Below are 23,626 nucleotides of genomic sequence, written 5' to 3'. Positions count from 1 at the left end.
GAGCACACAATCAAACAAGAGGAAAGTACGGTCATAATCATCAGAATAAAAGACACAGACAACATACATTCCAAAGTTAAATTTTATGTCATTAGAAATAAAAACTCTTCACTCATGTTATATATTACAATGTCATAGCTTCCATTTTAGTTGCTTCCCACCTCATAGTAAGTTTAATGAGACACAGGCAATCAGAGGTAAAAAACAAAACACTGAGGAAATCCAAAGTGGAGTAGAGATGAAAGTGTTTGAACATTTCCAGTGTGCTTTACGATGGCTCAGTAACTCCCAACATAACACCGTTTGCTCTCACCGGCTAAAATATAAATAAAAGATCAACCGCACAAGTGGAGGTCCCAATAGGAAAAGAAAATGCAGTTTATCTAAAAACATGGGGACATTATTTTTTTTTTTAAGAGATAATGGATTGGACAGCTAGGGTATTGTTACAGTATCATTGAATAAATACTGTAATAAAGTTAAAACAGCACAAAACTGATGAGGAATGGGATTACAAAACATTAACTTCAACGGTTAATCTGCTCAACTGGATTTACACGGCAGGTTTGAGTCCCCAATTCCAAATTTAAAGTGGGTATAAAAAGTATACACTGCGCACACACTTGTACAAAACAGATACATCGTTAAATATTGTACCAAAAATAATGAGCCAAAGGGTGAAGAAAATGAAATAATAAAAATGTGCAACAGAGATGATGTGGCTGTGTTCAGAATGAAGCGTTCACATTCAAACTCAGCACACACTTGCAACCATTTAAATAACTCCCAAATAAAGTTCAGCTGCAGGGGTGTGTAGACTTTTTATATCCACTGCTCATCCAATTTTTGGGTGGGGGGAGCCTCTTATCCATTATTAGCTGATAAACTCGCCTATTTGCTATATTTGTGCATAGCCCAAGTATTACTTTGGTGCCATCTGGTGGAATATTTTACAGTTTAAATCAGATTTGAATCCACATTTGATTGCAATCTGAACATATCCGATTCATGTTTTTGCCCTCTTTCCGACTGTCACTTGAGGCCTGCAGCGTAAATCCAGCCCTAATTTCACGGTGCAGGGACGGTGAGGCGGGATGTTGTGCATCCAGTTCAAAAAATTCAAAGCAGCCTAACCGACCGACAAGTCCCCTGATCTGATATGTGAAAACCTGAACAAATAATTATAATCATAACAATAAATATTCAACATGGAAATCACACTAACAAATCCTACTTTGACATCAACGCAAATGTAGTTTTACTTCAGTAGCATGCTGACGCTAGAGATGGTGCAAGGTGCGACGAATAGCAATGCTAGCTTCCAGCGACAAAATGAAAAAGAATGCAATGTTTCAGCTAACGAAAGAATTCAAAGTAGCATAAAATTCATTACGTATTCTGAGCAGCAACTATGACACGTACCGGCAATGGTAGCGCCACACTGGAAAGAAAACGGCAGGTCAAAGGTCACAGTTTGTACATTTTGTTACTTTGGTTTTTGGAAATTGAGAACTTTTTTTCACTGATAACTTCACATTTTTCTTCATAAATATTATGACTTGTTCTTCTTTCAATATTACAATTTTTATTATATACAAATTTTGAACTCTCACTCTTGTTATGAAAATGTTACAAAGATTTTTTTTTTTCATGACTCAAGTAAAATTACAACTCAAAGTTGATCATAATGTTTTTCTGGAATAGGTAAGAATTAATTCTGGTACAATTCCAACAATCTGTATCATATTTGGATATTTTTCATGTAATATTACTTTTCTGAAAAATGTATATTTTTATAAATAAAAATTTAGAAATTATATATTTTTTTCTATAATAATAAAAAATGTTCAATTAAATTTGTGACGTCTCTCATCACTTTTGTTAGTTGTAAATTGGTTGGGTGGGGTGGGGGGCTTTTTCTAAACGGACTTATTTTGGGGTTGCGGGTAATATTTTGACTCTAGTGGTTAATTATTTCCAGTTCAAGTGCAATTTTTTTTATTTGTACGTTTACCAGATTTTTCTTTTTTAAATGTATGCTATTTGCATAGTAATACTACCGCTTTGTTGAGATTCTTTTGAAGACAACAAATTTGCTACAAAAATATAAAATTGACTTCTTGTAACATTTCTCACTTCTTGACTTTCGTCACTTAAAACTACAACTTCCCCCAACTGTTGTCTTGCTATAGTACAACTTTGATCTCATAAAATTCAGACTTAGTTCTCGTAAAAAAATAGATTATTTCCCTAATTTTTCTTTTCAGCGTGGCACTTTCAACACTGCTTTGTACCAAACACAATCAAGCCATTACTCTTCAATCCAACATGCCTCCCTTGAACGGCAATTGCACGTTTTGCTCACAGTAAAAACTAATAGCAAAAAAAGATAAACAGACATCATGTAATCCTATTTCTGTATCAGTCACATAAATGAGCTATCGTGTTGCCTCATGCCACATTAACACTACTTGACAGCGACGAGTGTCGAAATGCATTTGTGGAAAGGATAATGGAAAGAAATATGATGAGATGTCACAATGTAGGTTACCCTGATCCCAATAGTGTCGTAAAACTCATCCAAACATTTAGCCTGCCAAAATATCCGGATGCACTTTCCCCCTTTTTTTGTGGGGGGTTGACTTGAGTTCAACAAAACAATTTAACAATAGGAAAATACAAACCGTGTCACGTTAACAAAGAGACTTCCTTTTCGTATTTACTGCACTTTTTGGCATGGTGCAAACTTGCTTACACAATTAATTATGTTGCGAAATGGAGGACACGCGTGGAAATGTTGTTAAGACATTTAAAAAACGAATACATTATATGAGTATTAATTTTTATCTTCATGTTAGATAAACACTCTAAAGCAATGGTGTCAAACTCATTATGGCCGTTAGGACCGAAATAAATGTACAACCACCTCATATTTCATACACAAAACACAATGATTAATGAATAGTTTTAAAATCAGGCCAGTAAAATTTATATTTATCAAAAAAAAAAAAAGTGTAGACAATTTTTTAAATGTGTTTCCTTGGGCCACATAAAATGAAGGGCAGGCCAGATTTGGCCCCCCGGGCCTTGAGTTTGACACCTGTGCTCTAAAGCATTTATTTGTTGAGGTGTGTGAGAGATTTGGCTGTCTTTCTTCTTTTAAAACAGCCCCCCCCCCCCCGCCCCCATTGCTGCCACCGAACACATTTAATGAATGCGTGTGTGCAAGTGTGAGCGTGTGCGTTGCATGTGTTTAGCTGATCAGTGACCAGGATACTGTGGTGGAGAGTACGGCGGAGGAGCTGAAAAATAGAGAAGATATTTATGGTCAGTTCCGTAGCGTCCATTCCATAAAGGTGCAATAATACACGGACAAATAATGGATGATCTCATTATTACACAACTATTTTGATCATCGATGAATCGTTTAAAAACATGACCTCAAATTTCCCCGAATTCTTGGAATTTAAGCCACTCAATAGTAAAAAATTTCTAATTTCTGTAGTCCTCCACAAGAGCTGACTGAGCATATTGGTTTTTCGGAAACAATGATAACATGCTCAGCTACTTTTTGACATGTTACACACCAGTAATTGAATCATAAGAAGTTTATGGGCGGGTATTTTTTGCACTGTTAACTTCATATGATGGTAAACATTTTCTCAAATATTACGTTTGTGTAGTAAAATTTCAATTTTATTCTCACAGGAAATCGCTCCTCATTATATTACCGCATCTTTTGTAAAATGTATGTTTTGTATTCCTAAAATTTTATCTTACTGCCTTTTTTTCTTGTAAATTGCACAAAATAATGTCATATAATTATGTTTCAAATATGTTTAATTCACATTTTAAGAGTCAAATTACACATTTATTTTCATTACGACTTATTTCACAAAAACGTGCAAATATTTGCATAAATTATAACTTAATTAATTTAGAATTAAAATAATAATTATAATTAATATAAAAAATTAATTCAATTACACTGTCCACGCATAATTTTCACATAATACTTTATTTATGTAAAACCACAACTTCATGTTGTATTATTAAAAATGTTTTAAAAATATAATTGCAACTGTATTCATAATAATTTTATGTAAAATTTAAACTTCATTCATGCAATATTCCAGATCATCTCATACAAAATTGCTAACTTATTCTCATAACACTCCAACTAAATCCACATAAAAATCTCATAATTGTTATATCACGGCACCCCCTCCCCCCCACCCCCCGACATAAATTTAAGATAGATTTAACGCTTGTTGTAAACAAAGGGGATTGTAAGTATTCAAGGGGATCTTGTGTGTTATGTGGAGATGACATCTTCAACAGTGTGTTCGGTCTGCCATGCTTTAATGCATCTGCATTTTGTGAGGAGGAATGCCACTATGAGTAAAACGCAGTATATAGTCATTACCTTGGCTGTAAACAGGATCCATATGGGGAGGGGGATATTGTCCAGGCTGCATCATGGGGTACTGTGATGGCATGCCCGGGTACTGGGGCGCCATGGGGTACCCCGCATGTGCATACTCTGTCGGCCCGAGTGGTTTTCCGTAGGCGTCGTACAGTGGCTCAACGGGGTAGCTGGCCATCGGGATCTGCTGGGCTGGGGGACAAAAACGTTCACAGTATGGCATGAGGGTCATCTCTAGCTTCTACGTGGACCCGTTTTAAGTAAGAAATCTTACGATCGTAGGGAGTCCTGCCGCGCTGCAGCCTTCTCTGGTAGAGATAACAGCAGGAACACATGAAGCAGCACACCATGGTGGCGATGATGGCCACAAAGAGCAAGATGGACGAGGCGATGCCAGCTAATGTAGTTGGACTGAAAGGAGCCAAACAACACACAGATAATTAGATATTCCAGATATTCCTCAAACTTTACAATATTTCTCAGTTTCCCCTCAAACTGATTGATGCCGGCCGTACACTGACCTGAACTGGAAGAGCATGCAGCGCTTCTGCTCGCGCTCCGTAATCATCTTGAATGCGTCCAGACAACAATAGCGCCGCTGGCAGTTTCCGCAGCAGAAGGTGATGAGCGGGCAGTCAAAGCCGTTGTGCCACGTGCCATTCTTGTCCACGTACCACAGGCAGTCCTCGTTGGCTCCGACTGAGAACGAAGATGTGAATGGAGAGGAGAAATATTCAATGTATTAGGTTGGTGCAGAACTGATTAGTTTCTTATATGCCCATGGCGAAAGTAAGGATTTGAAGTTTGTTATCAATGTGTTGTTATTAGAGAAGTTAACAACAAAAAAGCTGCCTGAGTCATTGGATGAATTGTAATGTAAGCGTTCAGGAAATGGATGAAGCTCTAAAGTATTTTTTTCCCTCTTTGTTTTGTTGTTGCTGTTTGTCTTTGTTATGTACTGTATATACTTGCATTGTTCAATGCCTGTGTTGTTTTATTTGTTCTTTCCATAAAAAAAAAAAGTGTGAAGACAGTGATGATCACATACGGTACAAATCAATCGACTGCATCCCATCTGTTTTGACGAGATGTCCTCGCATTGAGCGATTACTTTTACCCAGTTGCTGAATTATGACTCAAATAATTTAAATAAATATGCAGAATATAAATACAGGAAAATATGCACCGATATGCAAGTGAAGAGTTAACATAAACCATAAAATACAAAAGCGCCGTAAGTGATAATATTGCCAGTTTTATGCAGACAAACTCGCATCATCGATTACCTTCTACCAATCTCAATATGGCGACCATTTATTTGCATCAGCAACGCTATAAAGTACCCGGATGTTAAATTCCATCATAAAGCAAGAAAATGAGGAAAAAAATGCACATAACTTAATAATAGTTTTAATTGTAGTTTTATAGCTTACTTAAAACGACTACGATGTTTTAAAGGCCAATAAATACGACATTCGCTTTTAATTATTATTATTATTTGTAACAAGACACGAACGGTTCGCGCACGAGCACTTCACTCCAAAGACCACTCAAACGAGAAATAAATATAACATAACGAAATGTCATTCGCCAACGCCTTGAGCGGTCAGCAAACGGCGCGGCCTGGGCGACAAGGGATTACCCCCGAAAACTTACCCAGAGAGGAGCAGAGGACGACGGCTAGCATCGCTAAAACGGTCGTCGTAGTCGACGCCACCACTGACGCGCTGGTGTCCGCGCGAAACGCCATTCTCATCCAGTCAACAAGAGCGAGGCGATACACAAATGATTTATATGACTAATAGTTGTCGTCACACATGATTCGAGCTGGGAAGAAAAGAGACGAGATGTGTCGGCTAGCGGTGCTTTAACCGTCGGAAATGACACACTAGCCGACTGTGACGCCGATCAAGCCTGGCTCGGATGGTGGCGGTGCTTTCACGTGCTCACCAGAAAGTGTCGGAATTATTATTATTCAGTAATATTCACTACAGAATGCAAGCTCGTTGAACTTGAATGTAGCGACAAAATACCGGTGTCGTCAAATGTTCTATATTTTATTGTTCTTAAGGACATTTTGTTTTTTTTCTTTAAAACGTCAATAAATACAAATGTTGTCGAATGTTTACAATAAAAATTACATTTGTTCCATGAAATTATATACATTTATTTTCAACTGCTTATTCTCTTCATTGCGTTGCATTTATCTTGGCAGCAGCGCTTCCAGTTAATCAGATTTCAACCTTTTCAAGACAACGTGCCATAAATCCAAATCATTCAGTTCTGCGGCCAATGTAGTTTAAACTATATTACTATTGGGACTCTTAAACAATTTTTTTTTTAAATTTGCCTCACACTTGTTGCTGGCCCATAATAGCGTCAACATTTTTCCATTAACGGATTGGTTGCTCAGACCAAAACTGCTACGGCCAAATTTGACAAGCAAAATACATCTGTAACTCTGCACATTAATATATTGATTTTTTTTACAACCACAATGACTGATAGAGCAAAAGCAGAAAACGGTTTGGCCTCTGGCATACTTAAAAATGAAATTTCAAGGCACAGGTTCCCAAATGCACAGCCCACCACTGAAATTGAATATAGTGATACAAAAAGCCATGTGGGTCACTTGACTACAATACATCTTCCCAGGTGATACAATTAAAAGGGCGCATACTACTTTTTTTGGGGAAATTGACTTTTTAATGGCTTGTATACAAATAGATGTGTCTCTGTAGTGCCTGCTCACACATATGTGACATTAAACAACCAGGTACTTTTTGTCATCTGCCTCTTTCTGAAAATGCATTTGAGTGCCACAGTGTGAAACACAAACAAAAGCCCTAGCACATTCTTAAGCCTCTGAAAGTCAAATATAAACCTGGAAAAAGCGGTCTGTTCAGAATATTATTTAGAAATATCTCATGTGCATTTATCTCTCTGGCCACGAGGAAATGAAAAGGCAGAGAATCACCATGGTAACGGTGACAATAAAAAAACAAACAGTAATGCTGAGACAATGAGTGGACTAAGAGCATTACATTGCAGAAACAGTCACTATTTTCTGGGAGAATAAGGCCTCCAATAATTATAAAGAACAGGAAGATATTTTTCTTCTTGTGTCGAGTCGAAGCGATTGCCATCTGCATATTTCTTGCACACATAAAAACAGGCAGCTTCATAAACAGGATTTGGAAAACAGTTCATAAGTCACAGTTCACCTGGCCCACTGTGAAAGCCTTGACCTCCCAATTCAAGCCTCCCGTTCAGTCTCTAAAGCGTCCCCGGGGCAAAGTCCTTTACAAACGTGGAGAACCACGACGTCGGAGGTAAGTGCATTCCATCTCTTCCCTCTGCCATCAGCACAGATTTGTCATTCTTCTTCCCGGGCGATCGATGATCGTGAGCGTCGGTGATCAGGCGACACGGGAAAGGGAAGGAGGGGAAAAAAAAGAAGGGAAGGGATCAGCAGGGGCTAGAGGCCGATAGACTGCAGTGTTTGTCTCTCGTTGTTGTTGAGGTGGCCTGAGAACATGCTGTAGCACGGCTGCTGGGCAAACTGGGTCAGGAAGTCGGTCAGGTATGCCTAAGTGGAAAAACAGGATGCAAAAAACGTCAAATGTCACCCGCCATGACAAAATGAGTCGGAACCCGCTCGGGGAGATTCAGAGATATGAGCAAGAATGCTTCAATAGGTCACATTTCTGCCCCTTTCATCAGTATTATTTTCATGAAATAAACATGGTGAATTGTTCAAAAATCACATTTTGGAAAAGGTACTCTACAAAGAAGTCAATGATTATCCAAAAATACAACACAACAATCACTCATTACTTTGGCCTGGAATCCACAGGATCGCCATAAACTCTTAGCATACCAACAACGGCTATGCTAGAGTTCATGACCCCAAAATAGTGGCCTCTGATTGGTCTGATTGTATTGCCGTTCAATCAGTAGCATAATGCGAAAGAATCACAGTGATAAGCTAGCGTGATGTAGCAGTCCGGCTAACCGCCGTGCCTAAGTGGCGGCCATGATGGCAAGGGGCAACTTTCCCATGCAAGCCATCTTACTTTTGCAAAGAGGCAGGGTGCACCCTGGAATGGTCGCCAGCCAGTCACAGGGCACATATCGACAAATGACTGGTCACACTTACGCACACTTTTAAAGTCTTTGCTGAACCTAACATGCATATTTTTGTTAAGTGGGAGAAAAAAACCCAGCTTTAATGCTCATGGCTGTACCTGTAGGTCAATTTGATCTAAAGGATCGTTTAAAGCATCGGGATCATCGTCGTCATCGTCGTCATAATAGTCATCATCTGGAAGAAAATGGCAAACTGTGAGGACACTTTATGCGGAGTCAGCATAAAGGAAATACGTGTGCGAGTACCATATTTGTTCGAGGCAATGAGGTCTGATATCAACTGCCCTGCCAGCCCTTCTTCATCATCATCATCCTCCTCGTCACCTTCTTCCTCGTCCTCCTCACACATGCTGCTGGAATCTAAGACCAAACACAAAGTGGTGACGAAGGCTGGACTGAACGTTCTTTTAAAAGCGTCCGCAAGTCTCGTTGGTCACCTTGGCTCCAGTCGGCTGGGTTGGCCCGGCTGGCGTTTGCCTCCACGACCGTCGACAGCTCGTTGATGATCAGTTTGAAGATTTTTACCAGCAACGGAATGTTGGTCCAGCGCTCCGGATCTGCCAGGGAGGCAGGATAGCATTCAAAGCAATTCACCAAGCACAAGCTGCCCTTCAAATTCAATCGAATGCATTATGCAGAAGAAAAGCAAACATTGCTCAGCATCTTACTCTTGGCTGCCTTGGAGCGGGTGCGGATTCCTTCCACGGTATTGAATATCTCTTCGCCCTTCACCATGATGTCCTGGAGACGCTTGTCGTCTGTGTTGAGGCTGTGCTGCAGTAGTTTACAAAGAGCCACAGTGCTGCAGAAAACACACAAACAACTTAAATACAGTATATAATAAGGCCCGACCGATATGCATTTTTGTGGCCCATACCGATTACCTATTAATCTGCTGGTTATTTAAAAATATATATATTTAATACAAAAATTATTATTTCAATATAACTTCAGCGGACAATGACAAAACAAAACAATAAGAAAGTGAAATAAGAATAGAAAAAATTAAAATAATAGCAACTGAAAAAACAGTAAGAACAAATACTGACTGTTTCTGTGCATTTTGGCCTCTTGGGGGCAGTGTGGTGCTGTGCATCCATGCTGTACACACTTAAAGTGAGTGCAGAAGAAAGTTGCAATTGAATTCTATTAAAATAACTAGTTTTTCACACATTGGGGAGAATTTGTGTCTTTGCGTAGTGTTATCTCACCTGTGGGTATGTGTTCCCACAGCATTTGTGTGTGAATATTCGTTATCTGAAGGAAAAACACTCCCGAAGTCAATGCTAACTTCTTGTTAGCATTTGAATTGGATCCTCCCTTTGCTTTTAGCATAAGCGCTAGGCTAGCCGAGTTTGAAAAACTAAGCATGTTTTGCATTTAAAGATTCAGTGTATGTAATTCTTATTGTCGTGTGTTTAGTTTTACAGGTAACTCCGACTGGGGTGTCATTAAACAGTTTAAAGGACGCTTAGGGACAACAGAATAACCAGAATAACATATGCTACACACTTGCAAGTTGCTAATGCTACACAAGCAAAATAGTACATTCAGAGTACATATTAAGGGGCAAATAATTAGCCGATTGTTGTGGACGATGTTTGAATGGCAAGAATCGGCCGATTAATCGGTCGTGCCCGAGTACATATATATATATATATTTTTTTTTTTTTTTTCTTCCCAGATAAAAGGTTGATGAAACCTCCAAAGTGGATTGACTTTGGAGGTTGCACGGTGTGTTGTAAAAGTGGTCCTGACCTGACTTTACCCTCGTACTGTCCATAGAAGAGGTGCTGCCTGCTCATCCACTCGGTCATGACAAACTCCAGGGCAGGTTTGCCAGTGGGGCCGGGCAAGCTGCAGAGGAAGTCTAAGAGCGGCTCCAGCTGGGAGTGGACCAGGTGGGCAAACACCATAATAAGAGACTGCAGAGAGAGCGAGAGGAAGACCAAGCAGAAAACATAAATCATTTCATTGGTTCAACTTACTTCCTGGATACAATTTCAACTTTTATGACATGTCAAAGTTGTCTTAACAAATATAAACATGCTCAAACTGTATTTTAATTTAGCACTTAAAAGATACACATAAGACTTTGACAAGATGGCTTTATACCAATTCCATTATTTTCAAGATTTTTTTGGGGTTTCCAATTCAAATGAAATTGTGATTCTATGATATTACTATTTTGTTTTTCCCCAATATACATATCGTTCATTCGTTTAATATTGCGATTTCGATTCTTCCATGGGTCGTTCTAAACTGACTGTCTGGTTGCACTGCAGTACCATCTTTCCACCAATAGAGGGTGGCAATACACTGTGAAATGTTCATAACGCCTCAATTCCTCATCAGCCAATCACGGGGCACATAAAGACAACCAACAATTAATTTCACATGGACAATTTAGTCTTTAATTCACCTAACATGCGTGTTTTTGAAATGTGGGAGGAAACCTGAGAACCCGGAGAAAATACATGCTAACCACTCGTCCACCAAGCTGCCCTATTACTAGCCAGTGAAACATTTCACCCTCTGCTGGTGAAATCCTCAGCTTTTAAAAATACTATAATGCAACCTTTTAATTTGCAATACTGAGGTGAATTTCCCCCCCCCCCCCCCCCCCCACCAACTACATTATGCTTCAAAACAGCTTTCTTCGCTTACTTGCATGACACTCAGAGTCTCCGCTTGTTGCATCTTGCTCAGGATGGCTCGTAGAATTTGGTCCAGCTGCTCGCCGAGCTGTGTGCCGGCCCGAGAGATGAGCGTCGACACTAGCCTTCCGACAAATATGGCCGTGAACTCCGAGGTCCTGGGGTCCAGCAGCAGGTTGACCACCTGCATGACGTACCACACGCCGCTGTTGCCCTGGTCATCGCGCCACTGCGCGATCTGCTCCAAGGCGACCGAGACGTACGCCCGCAAACACTCGCCGCCGTTCTGCAGAAGGAAAGAAGACACTTTGCTCGGTTCTGATAACTTGCCAGTTTGAAACGCTGCGTCGTTTACCTGCATGACAGTATTGTCGTCGGTGCGTAAGGTGCACTGTGCCATCACAGGGAATGCCTGGCACACCAGCATGTCGGAAAGAGGCGGCTTGGTGTTGCGCACAACCGTGGTCAGCGTGTCAATGGCGGTCTGTAACGTACATCGCAATATAAGTCAAAGAAGAGTTTGAAACAAAACTAGAAGGATTACAGTAGAGCTGTCATTGTGGCACTTTATGCTAACTTACAGCACAGAGTCCAGTTGGGATTTTGTCAGCGGGGGCCTGCATGATGCTGACTAGCGTGGGGATGAGGCGTATCTGCATGGGTCCCTGACAGCCTTCGATCTGGGACAGTTCCTTGAAGATGCCCTGGGCCAGGGATGCCACCACCGGGTCTGAGGAGAACCAGGAAGACATACTATGTACACGTGTTGGTGTACATCCGTTTTCAACTTAACTCTTTTACCGCCAAAAACGTTTAATGACGTATACTAAAATCCAAATGAATGCCGCCAAGAACGTTTATTGACGTTAACTACGGGTTTTTTTTCTTTCTCAATGGGTAGTGCAACATCTTGTGCAGCACTGCTTTGTGAATGGGCTGGAAAAATCCAACAACACCCACTAACTATGGCCAGCAGATGACAGCATTGTATCTATTTTCAATGGGCTCCTGGTAGTATGGAATTACACTGTAACATGACAAATCTGATGAAATAGAACATTTTCAAGGATGACGTGAGTGATCAAAGCCTTTGTCACATTAAATGTAATTCACAAAGCGTCACAACAAAAAAATTTGTTTGTGTCAAAGTCACTGTTGTGCAGAAAATATATCTTGACAAAAAGCTTGTTTTCTCCTTATGTTTTAAATTTTCGCTCAATGTCACTCAAATTACCTATTTTCAAATGGTGATTACTAAAGAACCGAGTAAGGTAGAAACATAGTTTTTTCTCTAATGAAAGAATAGAACGCGCTTTTTCATGTTGTACACCCCATGTTTATGTAGTGAAAGCACACAATATTCTGTTTGCCTCGAAAGATGAGTTAAAATGCTCGAAATTGGCTGGCCCTGTCGGGGTTGTTTTTTGGATAACGTGTGGCAGTAAAAGAGTTAACGATCTATCGGGTCTTACCGTTGCTGTATTTGAGGAACACGGCGATAGTGAGGGGGCAGATCTTGTTCTCGGCGCTGGTAGTGAAGGCCGGGTCGAAGGTGCACACGATGCACAGCGTCTCCATGACCAGCGCCAGTACCTCGGAGTTGAACTGCGTTGCCAGTTGGACCAGCCCCTCCAGGATGCTGGGCAGGTACGGCTGCAAGATGTGTGTGTTCTCAGATAGCTTCAGCTGGTCACAATACCTGGAGTAGAAGTAATGCACGTTACTCATATGTCACTGTAGTTTTTTTTGTTTTTGTTTCTGCGTATATGCATATGCCTTTAGGAGGCTAATGTAAATTAGGCAGCGAAATCCATCTCAGGGGCGGCCATTTTGATCCTTGCTGTCAACTAAAAATGACATCACTGTTGCTCCACGGGAAACAACCAATCACGTCTCAGCTTGTGAATGTCACATGACAAAACTTAGAAAAGCGGTGAGCCATGATTGGTTGTTACCTGAGCCCTGAGATGCCATTGTTAATCGACAGCATATGGCAAAATGGCTGCTCGCTGAAATGGATAAAAATGTTAACCGAAATTTTTTTTGAGACAATAATATGTTCTATGCAGCCCTACTAGTCGAAATATGGTATTTTGGTTAATATTGCGTTAGTGGAATATGAGTTAAAGTAGCACTAAGGAACTTTTCAACCTTAATAAAATATTTTCATAACTCTTCTGATGAAACATCGACTTAAATCTAGTTGAATGGTACCTTTGCCATTTTTACTGGCACTAAACAACATTGAGGAGGATAGTAGGAACATTGTCACACAAAAAACTACAAATGTGCAGACTGCTTTATGGCATGCGTCACTTCCCCCTTTACCCATTCGTTACAAAGACGGAAGTCAATTTGAATGTTGTGAGCTAAAAAAATTACGCAATGCGCTTGTCCTCATGAGAAACATGATCTTTCTTCTGGCATAACGTTACCGACTTTGTCCATATGGCGGCGCCATAATCAACGTAAACTGAAAGTTCCTTAGTGTTGCTTTAAGGAGCAAAATCCAGCCGTTTTTATGAATCTCAGGCGGCGGCCATTTTGCCACTTGCTGTCGACTGAAGATGACATCACAGTTGCTCAGGTCTTAGGTAATAACCAATCACAGCACGGCTTCAGAAAAAAGGTGAGCTCTGATTGGTTGTTGCCTGAGCAGCATTGATGTTATCTTCAGTCAACAGCAAGTGGCAAAATGGCCGCCACCTGAGATGGATAAAAACGGCTGGATTTGGCTGCTTAACTCATGTTCCAAAAATGTAATATTAATCAGAATGTCATGTTTAGACTTGTGAGGTCACCTATAACATATTATTGTCACGAAATGTTTAAAGTTAACTTCCATTTTAACTCATATTCCACAAACACAATATTAATCCGAATACCGTTTGTTGACTAGTGGGGGTGCATAGAACATATTAGGGTTGACAATATTGGTGCTTGTGCAAAGTCAAGACCATTTCACTACACTCACCCCCATATGGCCCTGACCGAAGACACACGCACAGATGGCGGCTGGCTGTCGTGGAGACCGCTCACTGTGGCCTGCAGGAACTGCTGGATGAGCTCAGGCGACATAGCGGCGGTGAAGCGACTGGCCGCCCACAGAGCACGGCCGAGGAGGAATGGCGACACCGCTGGGCGAGGGAGAACGGGATGATGTTTTTTTCCAACACAAAAATTGGTGGTTTAAGACAGTTGGGCATTTGTTTTCAAACTCACCTGCCAAGTTGAGGTCAGCCAAGACGACACTAGCTAAGAAGCCGTGCATGTCAAACTGGATGCGACCGTTTTTCACGTTCTCAGTGATGATGCTTTTAACTGAGCCGAGTGCCAACATGCAGGCCTCGTGGATCTTCCACCTGGTAGAGACAAACACTAGCAATCAGAAATTGCAAGTCTGTATTTAACATCCTTATCCGTTAAGGAGCAAATCTTCACACTCACTCCTATTAAACAACTTAGTCTTAAAGGGGAAGTCAAACTTAAACATTTGCTGACAATAATATGTTACGGAATGTGAGTTATGAAGCAAAATCCAGCCATTTTTATCCATCTCAGGTGGCGGCCATTTTGCCACTTGCCGTCGACTGAAGATGACATCACAGTTGCTCAGGTCTCAGGCAACGACCAATCACAGCTCACCTGTTTTCTGAAGCTGAGCTGTGATTGGTTGTTACCAGAGACCTGAGCAACCGGGATGTCATTTTCCCTTGACAGCAAGTGGCGAACTGTCAGCCTTCTGATATTGATAAAAACTGCTGAATTTTGCTGCTTTACTCACTAACACAATATTAACCAAAATGCCGCATTTAGACGAGTGCGGCTGCATAGAACATATTTAAAATAATTTTTTGGGGGGGTTGACATCCCCTTTAAATTAACAGAACAGAGCTGAGATTCAAATTAGTGTTAATTTCGTCAACGGAAACTAAACAAAAATAATTTCACCAACGCACATTTTTCACCGGACTAAAACTAGACTAGACTAAAACCAGTATGTATTTTTGTCGACTAATGAAGACGAGACGAAAATGTACTTCACTTAATAAAAACTGGACTAAAATTTATGGACATTTTAATTCCTGAACAAAAATTCGACGAAAATTATATGATTTTGTAAAATCTTGTCTCTGCTCATCTGTCACTGTGACACTGTCATGTGACACACCCCCTTTCAAGTCTGCAGCTAACAAGTGCAACATGCACAAACACATGGGACAGACAGGAGGTAGATTCACAGTGAAAAAAAAAAGAAAAAGTAAATTATAGTGATAACGTAACTTTAATCTAACGGCTATAACGTTGCAACAATAATGTTATTCCGACCGCTAACTAATGCTGGCAAACTTACAAGCTCGTTGCATGGAGCCATAGTAGCCACTTGTTGATATACTGCAATTGTGTGAAGTTGTTTTTCATCAAAAAGATGAGAAAACATTTTATGTGAAATAGTTTTAGATACAAAATGTTCAACATAATCAACGGGATGAGGTTGAATAACAATGATAAAAAACTAACAAGTATGATTGAAACTGGACTAAAACTGAGACTAAATTTAAAAACGGCGGATAAAACAACACCAATTCAAATCCAGAATCCCAGAAATGCGAGGCAGACACGGTAACCAAAAAGTCCAAGATGATAAATGAAAAACATCACCACGATGCTAATCCCAGTTAATGAACAAAAACAAGAGGCTGACCAATGCTCATTGCCACTGTTTTTGGCCTGCTCCGCCTCCTGAAGGTGTCTGGTGGCCGCCGCCGCCAACGCCGCGGCACTCTCATTCTGGAATTCCGCAGCAACCGCCTGCATACGAGGGTTTGAGTTTACCAAAAGAAAACACACAGCTCCCCATCATTTATGAAGAGCGGGGGCTTCGTCGCACCAGCAGCAGGTCCTGAGCAGAGATCCTGACAGTGTAGGAGAGGGTGTCATCGTCCTCATCCTCCACAAACTGGTGAGGGTTGGATGACCACACTTTGATCTGCGTGAAGGCGAAGCCGGTTAGTACAGCGTGGCGACGACGCCACTCCGCACGTCGCATCTCACCTGGTCCTCCGTCATTTGCATGTAGAGGATGATGTAATAGATGAGCTCGGGCAGGGCCTTTTTCACCGTACTCTTGAACTTGTTCTTCTCCATCAGCGTGTGCACGAAATCAAAGATGCTGAAGACCAGATTCTCAAAGCCCAACACTTCGCCTGCGACAGTCAGCAAAATGGCCGATGAGAAGACGCTCCTGTAGATAAATGATGCTCCATTGATACATTCTCACCATCTGAGTCGACAGGATCGTCCACTTCCTCTGTGTAGTTGACTTCCGTTCTGACATAAGTGAGCATGTCAGTCAAAGGATTTCAACTTTTCATTCAACTATTCAAAGGCCTTATTCAAGCACAGCTACCCCCTCTGCTCGACAGCTGTGATTCTCTTCCATGAGAGCAGATGAAAAAATTATACATCCAGTTTGGCGTTTCATAGAAATGGTCTACAAAACGATAATCTCCTTTACGTTGTCTTTTTTAGTTTTTTTTGTTACATCGCCAAAAGGGCACCAGTGATGGCAAGGAGGAAAAATAATGACAAAACCATAGGCTTGCAACCACTGATCTGAATATATGGCAGGATAGCCGGTAGCCCGTACACGCCTGTGCAAGCTGTTGAAGCAACAGGGCGGCCATCTTGCTCCTCCCATCTCGCGAGCAGACTACTGTATAAACTATACGGTATACATACAGATTACACATGTACTAGCTCGTAGGTAGTTAGTATAGGGCCGGGGGGGGGGGGTCACTATTTTTTAACAAGTAAAAAATAATAATTAACAAGTGGACAGTATGTGCTGCTTTGAAGACCCCCTTTTTCTTATATCATTCAGTTCCCTAGACCCCAATATTAGATTTGGCATATTTTGTTATAATGCTTTAATAAATAAAAAATACAAGTTTCCTCCTGTAAACGTCATTAAGTATATAATGTATTTAAGGCAAGTTGTAAAATGTCTGAAGTCCTCTTGTTTATGTTTAACAAAACATCATAAATCATGCCGTTTCTACTAAGTACTGTCTCAAATGTTCTCCAATTTCGATACTGTAAATGTATAGGATCGTATGCAGAGAAATTTTTCTTCGGTGGAGCAATATGGCAGCCTCGCGGCTTCAAAACTCTTGGCCTATCGGCTATCCAGTCATATATATATAGATCAGTGCTCCAATCAATCCATCGTCTACAGAGCTTGTCCTGATTAGTTCTGCAGGCTAGCTAACCGAACAAGCACGTTCTTAGAATGTAAACACTCCAAACAGTAGAGATCAAGCTGAAATTCATGCCCTGAGACCTCTGAACTGCAAAACAGAGGTGTTAAATTGTTAAATTTTTACCAACTGTCCACGACCCACCCAAAATGGCTTTGTGGAAAAGTAGCTTTGAAATAATCTAGTGAGATGGCTGATCTGTCCACTGAATGTGTTTATTGCCTTTTTTCCCCCCACTTAACAAGCAACCCATTCAGCCACATATTTTTTGATTGTATACAGATTTGTTCCCAAAAAGGATATAAAGCCGCACTTTCAGTGAGTGTGTTCCAAACGATGGGCAGAATCTGCTGCATGGACGACACCATGGGCTTGGGGAAGTTCTGAACCAATGCCGTTATTGCCTGCAAGGAGAAGATGTCAAGTTTATAGTTTGCATATCAACAGTCACCGGGGGGGTCCAACGGTTTATGAAGGGTTGCCTTACTACACTGTAAAAAAGAAAGAAAAAAAAGTGTAATATTTACTTGAAAAACCTAGTAACGTTTTTACACTGAGAAATTCTAAGTAGGGTTTTGAGTACATTTGACCAGTTTATATTTATATATATATATATATATTTTTTTTAAGCTACTCAAGGGCTCAGGCGGTAGAGTGACTGGCTCCCAAGCTGAAGGTCATGAGTTCGTTCCTCAACGCTCGAGTAACTTTTATAAATGGGGAAAATGTACTCAAAACTCCCCTTGTAAATTTTACTTAAAATTTCTGAGTGAAATTACTTTACTAATTTTAGTAAATAGTCATTTTCTTCTTCTTCTTTTTTTTTTACAGTGTACGGCGGCGATCACGCAGGCTGAATTTGTGCGAGGCAACGATCACTGACCAATATCCAGACTTGGGGAACTTTTTTCCAAATGTGGCCACAGTATAGATACTGTATGACGTGCACAAAATGCTAATTTCGACCACCAAACAGGTCATATTCTTAATGCCACTGCATTGCCTAGTTAATTACAGTATTTGTAAGCACCCCCTGTTTTTATTTTCACCTTGAGGACTTCCATCTTCAGGCCGCTGTCGGACGAGGGTCCGTCTGGCATCTGCAGGGCCTGCACAAATGCTTCTGTAAACTGCTGCACGACAGGGAAGATCAAGGCTTTGGCTGCACCCTAAACAGCACACAGGGAATAAATGCAGTTAGGAAATTGAATTACTTTCTAGATAATAGTGTGAATTATTTTAAATCCGGAGTGTGACTTTACCTTTTCAAGCTCTTCAATAGCGCAAATGAGGTTGGCACAGGTGGTGAAGATCTCCACAGCTCTGGAACGGGTACGAATGCTGTACACCTGCAACAGTGAGAAATACCGAGATCAATTCGTACAAAAACAAAGCCTGTTATATTTGATGGGGTAGAAAAACAAAGAGTGTGGTTACCTCAGCCATGGTGAAGATCTTGTACATCTCAGGTAAAATGACGGGAGCCACGAGCGGCATTTGTGTGTCCGACACTTCCCGAGTGAATTCTGGAGACGTACAACAATACAAATACTCATCCATTTTCTGAACTGCTTACGCGTACTAGGGTCACGTGCAACAAACTATTTTTCTGTATACCCCCAAAAATGCTAATGAACCTCCAATATGCGTTTTCCACAAAAAAAAGGGTTGTTTGTTTTTATAATTGGAAAAAAATATATTGAAATTGCTATGAAATTTAGTTTGTTTTTAAATCAATCAATCAATCAATAAATAGGCATTGCCCATCCCTGCTATTCAGGTATAATTGAATATTATTTATTTTGACAATTTAATTTGACTATTTTAATGTATTTTTAAATTATAAATGAAAATATCACTACTAGCAACTTTTTTCTGATTGGCTGGGAGAAATCACATGATTGTATTGCTCTGCAGTGTGTCCAATTTAAATTTAAGTTACCTAAAAAGGGTCCTTGGCACATGAGATGAGGGTCTTCTTCACTAACCATGTTCCTCAACTACAAGATTGCATCACATTGTATTACAGTAGACTATATTTAGCACTTCCCATGCAACTAAAAATACATTAATAGGCGTAAAAAAAAAAGTATTGATAGCAAATATTCAGATATTTTGAAAAGTTACATGAATTCAGAACTCACGAAAAATAAGAGAATTCTCAAAAATATTTATAAAAATTAATGTTTTATATTGATATATTTTAGTTTAAAAAAATACAAATTTCGATGAGCCATTAATGCATAAACAAAACATCTGATACAAATGTCTAAAAATGCTATTAATATTTTTACAATTTTTCTTCTGATTTGGATTTTACAACATTACAAATATTTTTTACATTATTTTTTTGATACATTCATCATTAATGTTTTTGCAAAATGTATTAAAACATGAAGATTTCCATCTTCTATATATTTATCATTAACTCATTTGCTCCCAAAAATGTATAAATACAAACAACATTCATTTAAAATGTTTAAGTGTCCCAAAGACGTATTTATATGTTTTTTTATACTAGAGCATACAGAAGGCTTTGATGCAGCCTCTCAACTGCAGAGAACGGTTGAGGAAATGGTAGCTAATACAAAAACGGCCAGCAGGTAGCAGCAGAGCAAAAGAGATCAACCAGGGCCATGTTGAAAAAAGCTAATTTACCCACATTTCTGTGAATAATGATGAAACTTAGCTATATTCTAATGCTAATTGCTGCAAAACAGAAACAGATAGAAATAATACTTCTTTTTTTTCCGATGAAAGAAGAAACTCTAATCTTTCTTTTGGTAGGTTCCATGTTTTTATAGCAATAGAACACAATATTCTGTGGGCCTTGCAAAATCAGTCAAAATCCTGTAAAACAGCCGGGAGCGAAGGGGGTTGCTTCAGTGAAAATGGCTGGGAGTGAATGAGTTAATAGGCTTTCGAAATGTCTAACAACACACACGACATTGTTGAATCATTTTCATTACATTATTAATGCTATAATGTAATCTCCCACAGACCAAATACATGCCCTGTTAAGTTACAAGTTTTCTATAGGTCTCTCACTCTTTCTCTCTCTCTGTCAGTGCTGTGATTAACAGGCGATCACCCTTGTGAGTGTACCTGTAAGGACCCGCATGGCGCCGTGCACGGCGCTGACGTCTCCACTGACCAACATTTCCATCAGCAGGGTGAAGAGCTGCGGCCAGGCCTCGGGCCAGTCCCAGTGGGCGATGGCGGACACGGCGTAGGCCACGCTGGAGCGTACTTTGCTGATAGATTCGCGCAGGCCGCTGGGCAGCAAGCTCCTGATGGCGGCTTTGGCCTGGAGAGGGAAACGGACAAAAACTTAAGAGCGGGTTGTTGGCCGGTACTGGTGTTAAACGGAGATCTGGTTGATACCTGGTCGGTGGTTTCGGGGGGGCGGAACTTCTCCGAGTGGGAACACCAGTGAGTTTCAACATACTGCTTCAGGATGACTGACGCTAACTGCGGAGGGGTGAGAAAGGTTGTATGGTCAGGAGCCAAGATGCGGCTGAAATACTGCCGATTCATAATAGAAAGACTTTTGGATCTAAAACGCATGTCAATCTTCACACCAACTCACCTGGCGGATAGCAAGCGCTCCTTGAGGGTCGACTGTGAGTTCTGCCAGGTGGACACCAAACTCTGTAAGTAGAAGGGATGGAAAAAAAGACAAATTAGAAAGACATTCTGTAATTGCTGCCATTTCTGGGTCTGGTTGATAATTTTTCTACTACTTTCTATATTTATTTATGAACCATTATTTGTTGTATTGTATTCAGCATCACCTTACACATAAAACATATTCAAATTATAACAATATTCATAAATTTTCAGAAAATTTTAATAATGCTACAAACAAAAATTTCTAAAATTGTATCTTGTTTGGATTTTATATACCAGTACTTATTTATAAATGGTTTTAGATTTTAACTACATTAAAATATGGAAAAATAAGATAATGTCATTTTTTTAAAGATAAATAACATAGCAAATCAAAATATGACTAAACAGGTTTAAATATACACATTCTTTAAGCGTAATTTATCTTGCACAAGTTGTAACTGTCGATGCATAAATAAAAAAGCGGTGACTTGTGTTTTGGGTTGGGTCATTGTGTTATTATGATGATGTTGTCTAGTCGTATGCAGTTACTATGTCCCTTTTAATGATAATGTGCTCAGTTGCTATGTCCTTATTAGTCACTCTAATTTGATCATAAAAGCTTTTGGTTTGTTAAATAGAATTGTGCATTGCCCTAGCAAGAGTTAGTGATAATGGGTGAGGCTGTGCTGTATAGTGACACAAGTACACTGCTTTTGACATTGTGAGAGTCCTGGATCAAAACGGCGGCTTTCATCCCAAAGTGGAATGAGGCTGGGGTGGACAATGTTCTTGCTGACAAATGGGGGGCCCGCCTAGAGGGTCCACTTCAATTGCTGTACCAACTAAAGCGAAAGTCACAGACAATGGACACATGTGAAATGCTGTGAGCCCTTGTTACTTTAACCACCCATTTCAAGTGACAATTGTTTTGTTGAGGTTGCTGTTTTGGCACAGAGTAGCGTCCATCGCCGTCCTCATACATGAGATACATTAGGTTGATGTTGTAATCACAGTATTGATGAGGAGATGATGGGCCATTTGCACCACAGCTAGAAATACGCTGTAAAAATACAATGGTACGTTGACTTACGAGTGACCCAAGTTTGGGGTTTTGAGATACGAGCCCAGTTTTCTCAACCACTCTGCCTTGGTCAAATGAGATGTAAGTGATTGTTTACTAGTAGTGCCATCTGAGATTGCTTGAGCACTTGCCACCCGGAAGTACGTCTGACGTCATAGCATAAAGGTCCATTAGAAGTAACTTTTCCCCGAGTACGAACCCAATGCATACTCTTTCGAGGGGAAACTGTCATTGATGAGTGACAGTGAGTGGTTACCATGGCAACCGCGCCATTAAAAGGAATGCCCCATTAAACTAGTTAGGATCTTACTCCCCCAATTCACTCCACTTTCCTTTGACATCTCAGGACCTGTTGCTAATTAAGACGAACAAATTAGCCAATGAGCTAAAAGGGAATGTTGCTGCCATTAGAGCAGCTAAAAGCAGAGTTAGCATGTTTAACTTGTAGCTTCCGTGTTAGCCAACAGAGACTAGGCTAGTCTCGGCTAATGTTAGCCGAATAGGCAGGCAGCTTGTCCGCATGGCGCGTGGTGTCTCCCTCTTCTCCCCTCTTCCCCGCTCCCAACGCCGTTAACCCAACGACAGCACCGGGGGGCCCGCCCGGTACTATAACGATCTCTTTCCGATCGGCCACGACTCACCTTCTGTCACTTCTAGCACTTTAATCTGCTCCTCGGCGGCAGCGCGCACCTCTTGAACCGGAGACAGGATGGCCGTCAGGGTCTCCATGAGAGCCTCTTTTAGCCCCTGCTGGACCGGGCCGGCCACCGAACCCGACCGAACAGCGCTCATGCCTGCTATGTAGTGTAGCGTTGTTATTCCCCTTTCCACATCTGCTACTGTTACTCCTACCAACAACAACCACTGAAGCGAGTCGGTCCACCAGCAGCTGCCCGAGGAGGAGCAGCGAACCTCGGCCACGAAACGCTAAGCGCGCCAATGCATGGAAAAGCCGGAGGTGGGGACTTTTTCTTATTCTTCTACTGTTTCGACAATTGACAATCGGCTTTTAGTGCGCATTATTGCCATCTATCGGCCACGAGTTGGGGTGAACTATATACAGTACATTGTTGAACCTTACGACTCACGAACAAGCACATACATATTACAAAAAAATATGTATATATGACGCTAGGCAGTCTTTTATGGGGCATTTCAACCTATGACGAGGGACGCTGCTTTATTGTTTATGAGGCCAACTCCTCGAGTGTTTTTTTCGCCAAGGGTACCGACATAACGATGCTTCGAGGATACGAACGGCGCGCAAGAACGCCAGTGTGGTCACGTGGCACATGACTGCGCTCTCACTTACCACCCGATGGCCTACAAGTGTTTCTCATTATTCATGACAATAATATGACATATTTTGAAATTCCGAACATCACGTGATGAGCGCAGATGAGGCACACCCAGATTAGAAGCTGCCTCAGTTTTGTTTTTT

At 40.7% G+C, this 23,626-nt stretch overlaps 2 protein-coding genes across 2 annotated transcripts; both read right to left on the bottom strand.

The window, feature by feature from the left end:
• Positions 1-68: 68 nt before the first annotated feature.
• Positions 69-6,363, bottom strand: shisa4 (shisa family member 4). Its single transcript, XM_086087121.1, has 5 exons — positions 6,083-6,363; positions 4,948-5,125; positions 4,701-4,837; positions 4,427-4,618; positions 69-3,302 (listed from the first exon to the last, which is right to left on the bottom strand). The coding sequence occupies exons 1-5, from the start codon at positions 6,180-6,182 to the stop codon at positions 3,262-3,264; spliced, it is 648 nt and encodes a 215-aa protein (XP_085943247.1). The 5' UTR covers positions 6,183-6,363; the 3' UTR covers positions 69-3,261.
• Positions 6,364-6,545: 182 nt separating this feature from the next.
• ipo9 (importin 9) lies at positions 6,546-23,174 on the bottom strand. Its single transcript, XM_086087932.1, has 24 exons — positions 22,827-23,174; positions 21,082-21,143; positions 20,877-20,963; positions 20,598-20,799; positions 18,930-19,018; positions 18,755-18,841; positions 18,542-18,661; positions 17,796-17,896; positions 16,514-16,572; positions 16,288-16,439; positions 16,124-16,222; positions 15,938-16,044; positions 14,455-14,594; positions 14,207-14,369; positions 12,705-12,931; positions 11,814-11,962; positions 11,588-11,716; positions 11,243-11,518; positions 10,334-10,500; positions 9,244-9,377; positions 9,013-9,132; positions 8,822-8,935; positions 8,674-8,750; positions 6,546-8,015 (listed from the first exon to the last, which is right to left on the bottom strand). The coding sequence occupies exons 1-24, from the start codon at positions 22,975-22,977 to the stop codon at positions 7,905-7,907; spliced, it is 3,123 nt and encodes a 1,040-aa protein (XP_085944058.1). The 5' UTR covers positions 22,978-23,174; the 3' UTR covers positions 6,546-7,904.
• Between the last annotated feature and the right edge of the window lie 452 nt (positions 23,175-23,626).

This window comes from Leptonotus elevatus, chromosome 10 (genome assembly GCF_054856555.1).
Source record: "Leptonotus elevatus isolate MCC_2025b chromosome 10, RoL_Lele_1.0, whole genome shotgun sequence".
In the NCBI taxonomy this organism is placed as follows: domain Eukaryota; kingdom Metazoa; phylum Chordata; class Actinopteri; order Syngnathiformes; family Syngnathidae; genus Leptonotus; species Leptonotus elevatus.
This window is presented reverse-complemented; position numbering and strand designations above follow the sequence as displayed.

Excerpts from the sequence above, each read along its gene's own strand:
- shisa4 (XM_086087121.1), bottom strand. The coding sequence starts at position 6,182 with ATGAGAATGGCGTTTCGCGCGGACACCAGCGCGTCAGTGGTGGCGTCG. Across the intron at positions 5,126-6,082 it reads CGTCCTCTGCTCCTCTCTGG|TCGGAGCCAACGAGGACTGC; the intron begins GTAAGTTTTCGG and ends CTTCGTTCTCAG. Across the intron at positions 4,838-4,947 it reads TGCATGCTCTTCCAGTTCAG|TCCAACTACATTAGCTGGCA; the intron begins GTCAGTGTACGG and ends GGCTCCTTTCAG.
- ipo9 (XM_086087932.1), bottom strand. The coding sequence starts at position 22,977 with ATGAGCGCTGTTCGGTCGGGTTCGGTGGCCGGCCCGGTCCAGCAGGGG. Across the intron at positions 19,019-20,597 it reads CGCCATGCGGGTCCTTACAG|AATTCACTCGGGAAGTGTCG; the intron begins GTACACTCACAA and ends GTACGTCTCCAG. Across the intron at positions 10,501-11,242 it reads AGACTCTGAGTGTCATGCAA|TCTCTTATTATGGTGTTTGC; the intron begins GTAAGCGAAGAA and ends CTCTCTCTGCAG.